General features: G+C 42.9%; 1 protein-coding gene across 1 annotated transcript; it reads right to left on the bottom strand.

Annotated features, from left to right (window-relative positions):
* Positions 1-8,544: 8,544 nt before the first annotated feature.
* Positions 8,545-10,998, bottom strand: LOC136506932 (uncharacterized). Its single transcript, XM_066501814.1, has 4 exons — positions 10,129-10,998; positions 9,619-10,086; positions 8,728-9,567; positions 8,545-8,637 (listed from the first exon to the last, which is right to left on the bottom strand). The coding sequence occupies exons 1-4, from the start codon at positions 10,996-10,998 to the stop codon at positions 8,545-8,547; spliced, it is 2,271 nt and encodes a 756-aa protein (XP_066357911.1).
* Positions 10,999-12,212: the final 1,214 nt, after the last annotated feature.

Genomic DNA, 12,212 nt, shown 5'->3' with positions numbered 1-12,212 from the left:
TTTGGGGAAAAAAAAAACATGGCGGTGGGTTTGCTATTTATAGACGGGAACAGCATGATGCACCTGGAGTCATTGGCGTGCGCGGCATACAGCGAAGAGAGATCGTGAGATCGATGATGATTACTAGTGAAATAATCGAAGGAGCTGACATTTATCAGTTGGCCTGGTTGCTTGCTTCTTCCGATTTGTCACGTCAAAGCAAAAGGGCCCAAGGATCAAAAGAAAAAGAACAGATAAGAAAGGATTAACTATGGAGAGGACTAGATAGCCTGTTTTTTTAAAAAAAACGAAAACTACTTATTAATTTTTTATCCATTTGAATTTTGTAGTCAAGCAAAACTCTAGGTAGAAAAAGCGAGAGGAATCTACTGCAAAAACTATTGAGCAACATGAATGCAACAAACAACATATTTATACCCTATGATTCATTCCTTTTTAATTTAGAAAGTAGTTACTTTCTTCGGAATTTGTTTTTGCTATTCAGTAAAAGTTGGCAAAAATTTAAATTAAGAAATTCATGGAATTAATTGCTTTCTAATCACATCTCAAAATCCAAATTTTGGGGTGTGACACCATCCTACTTCTTTTGACATCAGTTCAACTCAATGCATATATTCCACACCAATTGCTCGTGCAACTGTATCATTTCGTGTTGTGACCAGAATTATTTTTGTAGTTGCAGTGTTTAACGGAATTCTCAGTTGATTAGTCCACACTTCAAGCTGCCAAACATCTCATCCAACACAAGAAGCTTACATGTTCAATAGCTATTGTAAGCTTTCTGCTAATTTCTCCATTAGTTTCATCGTGCTAATAATCTACCCTGATGTTTTGAAGAACATCTTTGAAAACTACAATATCAGAAGGGTTTTGCTATGGTACACCCTAATAACTATGGACCGTCAATCTGAATAACAATTATCACATATTACCTCCTAATTAATAGGATATATAAGGAAAATATCTTCCTATTAGATCTAATATGCATGCATGATCTAACTTTGCTAGCATGATCTAAAGTGTTCTATAACATGGACATGGACACACACATGCATAGTGGTGGGTGCAGCCGTATTTTATTTTATTTTATATAACACGATGATTTGTAGTTAGAAATAAGACATAGTTATTTGTATTTATCCTATTAAAATTTTTATTTTGGAATGTTGCAGGGCTATTTCGTGGTAGACCCGCAAATTTATAACTTTTATAACGTGACAAACTGATATGTATCATGACATAATGAGATGTAGTGATACTTGCACTGATTACACATATCTACATCACTTTTTAGTGACAAGTGGTAGATCCAATTTAATTTTAGCAACATGTAACATATTTTGATGAAGATGACTTGTCCATAATTTTTCTTACAATAGTAATTGCATCGTGCGTACGTCGAGGAAGAAGAACCACATGAGTGCATTTCATTTTTCCGGCATGCTGCCTGTTTGCATGCGGCACCAAACAAGGAAGATGGTCTGCGTGGGGATATATATGCCTGAGATTTTTGGGATTCCTTTTCTATTTTATGACTATTTAATTTATTAAATTGTTTCATTTATTTTGAAAAATCAAGTGCTATGATTTTTTTGAGGTCTTACCTCCTGCTAGGTAACTGGAGTACCGTAGCAAAGCCCATATCAGAATACTCTTGAGAAACACAAATTCATGCTTGTTTGCTAAAGGTTCCTTTTATTTTGTGGCCGTTATATATTTTTTGAGGTAAAGTCGTTTTTCAGCCCCTCCTGTACAACAACTCCAGTACAAGAAATCTGACCAACTATGACAAATATCCAATGACAATGAAGCTTTTCATCACTAAGTCACTCCTTTTATGACTTTTTTATGAGCTGGTTCAGCTTAATGACAATAATGTATCGCCCGTCATCATTGATGCCAACCCAAAATCATAATAACCTATTTCAGTTCCATGTTTATGGCAGTTTTTATGACAATGCTTATACATGATTGTTTAAATGTCATAGCCACTCCGAATCATCACTAAAATTGTCACAACACAATAATCAGAGTATAAGTAATACTAATAGAGTAATAATTTCACGTTTTTAGTGTCGTATTTGGAATATCCTAAAATAAAATCACATATATTTATATAAAATGTAACAATTTCATGTTTTTAGTGTCGTATTTGGAAAATCCTAAAATAAAATCCCATATATAAAATAGTCATTATTTATATAAGATGATACTGGACTCAGAATGAATTTACAAACCTCTCTATTTTGGCCTAGCAGCAGACCACATCCCTCTTTCCTTTATTTTTCTTTTTTGTCACCACATTTCCTCCTGTCTTTGGCCCAAACAGCCCAACAAGCGACTTTTTTTTACCCGACACAGCCTGGTCTCTGCTCTTGGCCCACACAGCCCTCTCAGTTACTCAACCTTTCCCCAATCCGGCTGTGGGTGCCCACGAACGGTTTGAGAGGTACCCGAGTAATGACATCTCATCTACCTAGCATCACCTTCGCGCCGAATCCACAGGTAGACCGGTCACAATTAGATACTTGGCTTGTCATCCCCATTCATGACGAGTGGTTTGTACAATTATGTTCATGACTTACTACCACGGATACACGGTCCTTAACCGGTTACCGAGCTATACCATCCAAGACATCACCCATCTTGCCATGGTCCAACCCCTCGCTGACCATTCATCATCATTAACCTCATCCACTTGGTCAAGTTTTAGATCATAACCCATTTATGTTGCTTTAGTGGACAAACATGCCCTACAATGCGCGAGCGATGAGAAACCCATCATCATCATCTCAACTTCTACCATCTAAGCAAACTAAGCATGAGTTAATCAAGCAATGAAAGTAAACAATCAACATTTGAGTTGTGTGGGGTCATTCAAGGTAATAAGCTCAACATAGGAAATCATAGGTAGTAACATAGCAATGCAATGCATAACCATAATCAAATTGTGCATTTAGCAAAAGAGAGGGATGCATAGGGGCCTGCCATGAGTCTGATCGGTCGGTGGCTCATCGACAACCTCTACCTCTTGGGTCTCCTCCAAATGAACCTCATCGAAGCCTGCGTCACCTAATGAATGTATGATACTTGATGAGTATAATGCATAAGTGTAAATGACATGATGTGATATGCATTGATGTTACTTAATTAGGGTATAAGTATGTATAAATGTGTGTGTAGTATAACAAGGGTGTTTTGTCGACTGCATTGACGGATGCTCCGTCAATAACCTCGGACGGTCCATGGTGATGATCCGATGACATATTTGTGAAAGTTTCTAAGTAGTCTTCACGAACGATCTGTCCATTCCACGGACGATCCGTGAGTGCAAGACCGAAACTGACTAGCTTTGGGTGGGTGAAATTATATTTCGATGGATGATCTGTCGGTTTTACAGATGATCCATGAGATTAGGGGACTTAGGCTCTAAATGACTAAGTCTGGAGTTGTGCTAGCAGATGATCCGTCGTGAGTGGCGGACGATCCGTGAGCGTAGGTCTGTAGCCTCTAAGTTTCCTATGTGTGTAGACGTTCTCACAAAACATTTCGTCATGACGACGGATGCTCCGTGATAAATTAGCTACACTCGGGTTGGGAAATAATGGCACAAAAATATTCATCGGACGATCTGCGGGTTTGGCGGATGATCCATCCAATCAAGTCTGTAGCTTCTAAGTTTTCTATGTCTGTGAATGATTCATAGAACATTCCGTCGTGAGGACGGAGAGTCCGTAAAATCATAAATGGTTGGGACAGAGCTACAAGCTCTCTGAGTGAATTGATGGAACATTCCGTAAGAACGACGGAGTGTCTGTGAATTCAATGGATAAATTGCCTCAGTGTTTGGCTATGTTTTTGTTCCAACAGAACGTTCTGACAGATTGACAGACGCTCCGTGAAACCATGTGCAGTGCAGGAATGTGCATCTCAAAATTGTGATCTTCACCTATAGTTCTAGCATGTGCAATCCATTGCTAGGGTAGGTTGGTAAGGTACTATGGAGCATATCTAGCTAGTCAAATGGATCTACATTGTGTGCAAATAACATCTAGGTCAATGGTGGTCATTTCTATGTGAAGGGCAATGTGAAGCATAAAAATGGTGTTGAGCTCAAGTCATACTCACCAAGGGTTTCCTAGGATGGCTGTGAAGCTCCTCAAGATGATGGAGAAGCAAGATCCAACCCTTGGCTACTCAGGCTCCTTCTTCTTGGTTGCTCCTTCTCCTCCTAGCTCCCAAATGGTGGGGGAGAGAGGGCTCCTCCCTCTTCTATCCCCTACCCCTTGTGGTGAGCTTCTTGGTTGCTCCTTCTCCTCCTAGCTCCCAAATGGTGGGGGAGAGAGGGCTCCTCCCTCTTCTATCCCCTACCCCTTGTGGTGAGCAGCTCCTACACGAAGTCCATGGCCTCCAACAGCTAGTGGCAACCTCCCATCCCTTCTCCTCCCCTTCCCCTTGCTCCTTCTTGCTTGAGTGTGTGTGAGTGTAGAGAGAGAGGGAGTGAAGAACAAGAGAGAGAGTGGGAGAGTGAAAGTGAAAGAGCTGTTCTGCTGGTGCTCTGGTTTGGCTGCCCTCGAACTAGATAGGTGGCCTGCCTTGTGGGGCCACATGAGCTCCGGAAGTGACACCTCACATTTATGCATGGGGTGAATTGACGGACGGTCCGTCCATCTCATCGAACGATCCATCAATACACGAGTTGGTCTGACAGCTGTCTGTCTGTGCAAAAGTTTCAGTGGAACATTCCGTGGTGAGGACATACGATCTGCCAAAACATGCAGTGCCGAGAATATTCAGTTTCTTGACAGTTTGGTTTTCAAACTTGAATTTCAAATGCATATGATGCTCATGATGATGATGAATTTGAACAAGTCATGATTGGGTCATGATAGGGAGAGTCTGATGTTCTTAATATCAAGCTATTGAGAGAAGGCAATGGTGGGGTTACACTTCTACAATCGCACTATGTGGAAAAGGTTTTGAGTCGCTTTGTGTTTAGTGACTGCCAACCTGCTCCTACGCCTTATGATCCTAGTGTGCTATTAAGGAAAAACTGAAGAATTGCTAGGGATCAATTGAGATACTCCCAAATTATTGGTTCATTTATGTATCTAGCTAGCGCTACACGGCCTGATATCTCGTTTGCTATGAGCAAACTAAGCCAGTTTGTGTCAAATCCAGGAGATGATCATTGGTTTGCTCTTGAGAGAGTAATACACTATCTAAAAGGTACTATGAGTTATATATGGAATTCACTACACTGGGTACCCAAGGGTGCTTGAGGGCTATAGTGACTCCAACATGATATCCGGTGCTGATGAGAAATATGCCACAAGTGGATATGTGTTCACACTTGGAGGTGGCGCTGTTTCATGGAAGTCTTGCAAGTAGACTCTCTTAACGAGGTCAACAATGGAAGCAGAACTCGCAGCATTGGATACCGCCACTGTTGAGGGCGAGTGGCTTCGTGAACTCTTTATGGATTTACCAGTAGTTGAAACCCTATACTGGCTATTTCTATGAACTATGATAATCAAAGTGAACAGTTATAAAGATAACATGAAGTCCACAAGGCATGTAAAGAGGCGGTTAAAATTTGTCGGAAAATTAAGAAACTCCGGAGTGATAGCGTTGGATTATGTCCATATGTCTAAAAATATAGCAGATCAATTCACTAAGGGACTGCCACGTAATGTGATAGATAGTACATCAAGTGAGATGGGCTTCAGACCCATATGAAGTCTATCAAAGTCGTAACCTGTTCCATGTGATCGGAGATCCTGTGAAGTAGGATGGTGAAACAAGCTAGTGGTAGATTGTGAGGAAAGACCCTTAACAAGGTCCATGTCATCTGAGATGCACATCTTTCCTTTTCTGTAAGGCAGGTTGATTTTTATCTTAATATGTTCCAAGTGGCTTGCTGAAGCAAAGATGTTGTCCTACAGAACATCTTTTGAGGAACACACCTATATGAGTTCAACTGTTAGTCACAGTCTATGAGATTTGGATGGTCTCTAGATACTCATGAAAGCCCTAGGAGTTTGACTTATATGCTCCAACCAGAGGAATGCTTTAGGCAATCAAGTATCAATAAAGAACTTAGGTGAAACTTATTTTGCATAAAACTGTCAATTCAAGACATAGTCCATTGTTCAGTTGTAAAGAAGTGTAGCCTCTATTCTATGTGGATGTTCAACTTAACAGTCTCCATCGAAACACTGGTATATCAAACAACAGAGAAATGAGAGCATTTCATATGTGCCCTAGAATTTGGTAGGGATTGTTAGATTTAATATGGGCTTGGCCCATATTTTATTTAATTAAATCAAATAAATCCTAGACCTATATTTAATGCTATGGTGTAATATGGTTTTAGTTCCGTATGGGATTTTGACTATATGTTGACTCAATTTAAATAGGCGGACTACGTGTGCACCTATTCAGAAGTTGAGAGAGGCAAATGACGTGGCACACGCGCGTGGCGTGGCGTGGCGTGACGTGCACGGGCTCGAGCTCAGGATCGGGGTCGGGCCACGCCGCTCCACATATGTGGTGCAGGCTGGGCTTGGTTTTGCCAGTTGGGCTGATTGATGGAGGGACGGAGTAATGGAGGAATTTCTGGAGTTTCTGTCAGTAACTCCCGTAACGTTCGAGTGATTACTCCTCCTTCACCACTGATTTCCTCCCTCCCGAGCTCCTGCCCGTTCACATCCCCAGTCTCCCGATCCTTCTACTTCTGTAGTCGCCGCTCGGGTTGCACCTGCGTACACGAGAGACAGAACACTACCAACGCACCTCTGTTGTAGCTGCTCCTGAGTTTCCCCATTCTGATCCTCCGTGCGCATGGAGGATTGGAAGAGCAGGCCTCCGAAACCACGCCCGTGTCTGCTGCACTTGTTTGGGTGTGCCGAGCGATCAGGTTTTTGGGGAGCATCTACACGCGACTGCTCGCTGCTGATCTACGATCTGCTACGACTACTCCCCAACGAACGACGACGTCTTCTTCCCGGTGACCTGTAGCGGACTTCCTCCTGGTGGACCTTCACGGGACTACACTGCGTACATTATCCTACAACGACTGTGGTCCGCGACTTCGAGCAACGCACTATGTCGACTAGTGCGCATGGAGCCATCGGTGCCTTGAGCATGGGTTGCTCTGCTCGGTATATTTTTGATCTTACGGTTTCTATATTCAGTAAGATTTTTGTGTTGTCTATACTCAGTATGTTCGTCATGGCTACCACTGTAGCAATTAATTGTAGTTCACACGTGCACATATATGTTGTCAAGAATTTACTACTATTTTTTTAGATTAAATTAAACATAAAAATGCCTAAATTCCTAACATTTGCCAGTCAACACGCATACTGTGAGCACCTGCAAATCACGCATTGCGCCAGGAGGCAGAGTTCGGTCACACTGTGAAGAAACACTGCACTGCAGGGTGCTGGCCATCAGTTGCTGCAGTACATGTGCACCTCAGCAGAGAGGCCACCTCAGGCCATGCAGATCAAGTGCAGAAGATGAGGAGGAGCCTGATGCTCTCATCACGGCTCAATGAACATATATCAAACGGGCAACCACAACGGCAATGCTGTGCCAGACCGCAGGGGCAGAGTGCCACAGTTGTTGCTGTAGGGAAATGTTTGTTGTAACAAAACATGGGCCATCCCACCGCTGTTACGTAACGGCAGCAGTAGGAAGCATGAATGCAGAGTCAGGGAATAACAGCAGATGCAGTTCTTCATGCTACAGGTTCGAAAACTACGAGAGGCAGCAATGTCAGCCGGATCACCTCCGGCCAAGATCAAATGAACTCAAGAACACTGGAGATTTTTGGTGTTGTGCAGCCGCATCAGCGTTTTCCTGTATAAATGACTTCTACTTATACACAAAGCTACAACAAAGTGCAAAAGAGAAAAACGGGAGTGGCTGAGCTGCGCTCATGCTCTGATGCATGCACCATCCCACATGCCAGACCATGCCGTGCACCACGGACTCCACTCGCCACGACGCAGGACACAGTGGCCACGATACAGGACGCGCTTGGGAGGATGAGAATCCAAAGCCGAGCCCAAACACTATGCCTAACAGAGTTTGGTTTGAGCGGGAACACAGGATTACAAACGATGCTAACAAGCAACACGATATACACCTGAGACCACAGAAGTCATACAATCTCTGAACCGCACAGTTGACGCACAGAGCTGGGCTCGTTTCAATCGTCCGTGCTGTCGTCAATGTTGACGCCGCAGTTGCTGGAGAGCCGACCGCCGTTAAGCAGCAGCACAACAGATCCTTAACATTTATTTTTTTATTGATTCCATCCATGAAGATGATCAAGGGAAAGAGACATGCAACAAACATTGTTGTGAATGTTGCAGTGGGGCTTCAAGGAGACCCGCAGTTGCTGGAGAGCCGACCGCCGTGAAGCAGCAGCACAACAGATCCTTAACATTTATTTTTTTTATTGATTCCATCCATGAAGATGATCAAGGGAAAGAGACATGCAACAAACATTGTTGTGAATGTTGCAGTGGGGCTTCAAGGAGACAGCGGCTGCTGGCTCGAGGAAGCACCATCCTGCTGGGCATAAGTGTTCAAATCAGGTGAATCACCCGCATGTATCCTTAGACCCTAGGAAATTCAAGGAGTGCAAAAAAATGAATAAATATTTGTATGGCGGAAAGGGATGCATGAAGAAATCATTGAAAAAAAATTAAGTACCTGCGTGGGTTCTAGAGAGTGTACGTGGTCTTTTCCGGGCCGACCTTGAAAGTTATTAGCATCCCACTGTCCCCACCATTCTGGCTCATTATAGTGCCAAAGGTCGATGCCGGCGTGATATAGCAAAGCCCATAGATGGGTGATGAGCTCTCCACCCTGTAAGAGGTGCTGCACGTGCTCCTCTGTATTGTTGCAAGATGGCGCATTGTAGACCAACGTCTTAACCCAGAATTCTGCCATCGCCTTCCAGCGCACAGGCGTAGGCTGGCTTCGCAGTCCCATGCCTAGTTCCACGCCCGAGCAAAAGATAGTATGTGTTGATCCATGCACACGGGTAAAAAGTTCCATTGCCCCTAGCTTGTCATCCTTCCCACGCAGTGCAGTGAATACTTCTTGTCTAACTTCATTGTACACAATTTTCATACTCTCAACTGATTCATTAAGTAACCGTGGTGCTGAAACCAACAAGTATGCACAATATTTGGATAGAGCCATGGCCACGCGATGATGCTTCTCTGCAACTGCCTTTTCACTATCTGTGCACTTGAGGAAACCCTTGTCATCGTGTTCCTGCGCCAGTTCACAGTAACATGTTGCAACATGCCATTTCAGAGTATCCTCCAAACTACCCAGGTCGGATGCCCAACGACTTGCTTCATTGGAATCGAGCCCGCCAATAAAATCAGCAATGGATGCCTTCACATCAGCATGCAATTCAACGGCATTCCCTGTATTGCTGTCACACAGCATTTCCCGGAGCACTTGGCCAATGTAATGCAATCCTAGCATCACCGAGCAAACGGAACATATCGGGGCAATAATGAATATCTTCATGAATACCTTAAGCTTCCTCAAACAAGAAAAGCCCAAAATAAAATTCAGGAATTCTACGCAGCACTGCCTGCAGCATCCCATGCTGGCTGATTCAATTATTGAATGTTGTCCAAGCTTATTTTGCCATAAGTAATTGTCAGAAAGATTAATCTTGATAAGAGATGCTTTTAGTTGTCTCATCCTCCGTCTTATCCCCTTCACCTGAGGATTCCTGACATAATCACAGGCAAAGGAAACTCTGGCCCAATTTGAGGTCCAGCAGCATAACAACTGAAACACCGTCAGCAGGGCAAGAGACAGCAGTATCACTTCAGTAATAATAATGTCTGCTATTGTGGTGTCCACAATGATGGTGCCAGGAGAAGCATGGCGATTTGTCCTAGTCCCAGGTATGGCAGCAACTACCCCAACAAAACATATCCCAATAACTGAAGGAAATGCCCAAATGCTAGCAGCTTTTGCTTCATAATAATGGAGGAATGCATTGCTTGTGAAGAAGATATCATATAGAAAAGCCAACTCAACCTCAACAGCCTTGAAGACCCGCTCAAAATTCGTCCACTTAACATCAACAGCCTTGAATACCTGCTCAAAGTTTCCAATCAAGATCTCGCCCATTTGCATTGGCAAAACGTCCTCGTCGTCGTCTCCCTCCTTTATCAAAAGGAAACGCCGTTGCAACAAATGGGACAGAGAGAATGAGAAGCACACATCTTTGCATGCATCAAGATTTGATGTTAGATCATTGTCTTCGCCTCTCCTGGTAGATACATCACCCATGTAGACCGATGTACGATGCCCCACTACATCAAGAGGCATATCGACTATTAACTTTGCTACATCATTAGGATATCTGAAATAAAATTGTGCCCTCTCTTCTGGAATGTCTCTGATCATGTTCCGCATAGAGCTTGGCAGCATAAGTGCCATTGATCTATGAAAGCCCTTCATAAAAGTGACAGCAGACAACAAGCAGATAGCTACATTACCTATATCACTGGATATTGTTGAGATAGTCATCAGCATGACATATCCACAGTAGAGGCACAGCTGATATAGCATCTTCCAGAGTGCGGTCTTGTTGTCAGGACCTGACGCAGTGGTTATTGGATCAATGTAACAAAGGAAGCCCAGTAAGGATACAGTCCATATGGGATACATATCACTCTTCACAGATGAAGATTGCATTAAGCCAATGCTATATATCCCCAGGGATAAAAATAAACCATTTGCAGCTATGAAGCCCTTTTGAAGGATCCATTGATTGGACCAGCGACGGCAGGACCCAAAGGCAGAAATGAAGAAGGAGAGGGTGATGGCCACCAATGTTAATGCCTCAATACGGAGCACTGCCCCTCTTGGACTATTCCATAGATCTCTCAAATGATGCGAAAAGGTTGTTAATGTTGCACTTCCCAATTGTTGTTGATACGCCATATTCCCCATGAGGTGGTTCTCCAACTTGAAAGAAGAAGATGTATTGTAAGAGGTAGGCTACCAATTTAGCCAATAATGGAGCTTACTAGCCAAAAAAAGAAAGAAAAACAAATAGACCATCCTAGGATAGAATCGCTAGGTGGCTTTCTTTCAAGAAGAGATAAGCACCCAATTTGGAGATAAATAGGAGCCAAACCTAGGCAGTGAAAGCATACATCCATTCCTCGGACCCCTAGTTCCAATGAACAATGTTTATGAATTGCTACTCCACTATTTGTTAGCATCTTGTCAACTAGCGTTGCCGGTGTGGAACAGCCCGGAGTCATGTCTGTACAAAGAAGAGGAAGAAGAAAAGGGAGAGGGAGACAGCGATGAGAAGTGGGAGAGGGAGGAAGAGAAAGAAGAAGAGGGGTAGAGAGTTGGAGGAGCCCCCCTACCTGGTTGCCCTGTGTCCACCACTGATAAAACTAGATTTGGTGAACTAGATTCCAATCCCTCTCCTAGCACAATTGGAATAGGCAAGAACTACATTCCTGGCCCATATGTATTTTTTTTGGTTTTAAAACCACAAGATGAAAATAAATCTAAAATCTTGAAAATGTGCAGTTTCCAAAACAATCGAAATATTTCAGAAGAAAAGATAGAGGGGCTGGGGGGTGTTGTCTACTACTTATTTAGATGCCTCTGTAATTTAGTGATACGATTATGTACATGTCCAATTTTTTTGCAAGAAGAACAAACAAAGTAGTATGCTTTCAGAGCTAAGCTAGAATTGAGTCATATAATAATAATAATTTACCACGCTTCAAACAGATAATTTTTTTTTTGCGGCAGTCATCACGTACCATTTTTCACTTGCTTTTCGTTTCCTAGCTCGGTTGATGAGCTTCACGGGTGGTGCACGAGCCTTGTAGTTCCTTCTTGCTTCCAGAGTCACCTCCTGACTTCTTAACGCTGCAAATGTCGCCAGAAGAGATTTATTTCCTATATATTGAAAAGAACATGATTCTCTTGAGAGTACAAGTTTCCAAATGGTGCACGCTTTGGATGCTTTACACTTGTTCGAGACATTCCTTTGCGTGTTGCCAGTCATTCTTTATTCTTTGCTCAATGCTTAAGTTTTTTTTTCACTGCTACGAAAAGCGACAACAATACTGGGTACATCACTGCCTGTTGCTTTCAAACTGACGGTGACAAGCTAGCACCGCCGGTTT

Source organism: Miscanthus floridulus, chromosome 15 (genome assembly GCF_019320115.1).
Source record: "Miscanthus floridulus cultivar M001 chromosome 15, ASM1932011v1, whole genome shotgun sequence".
NCBI classification, from domain to species: domain Eukaryota; kingdom Viridiplantae; phylum Streptophyta; class Magnoliopsida; order Poales; family Poaceae; genus Miscanthus; species Miscanthus floridulus.
Note: the sequence above shows the minus strand (reverse complement) of the source record. Positions and strands in the feature narration are given on the sequence as shown.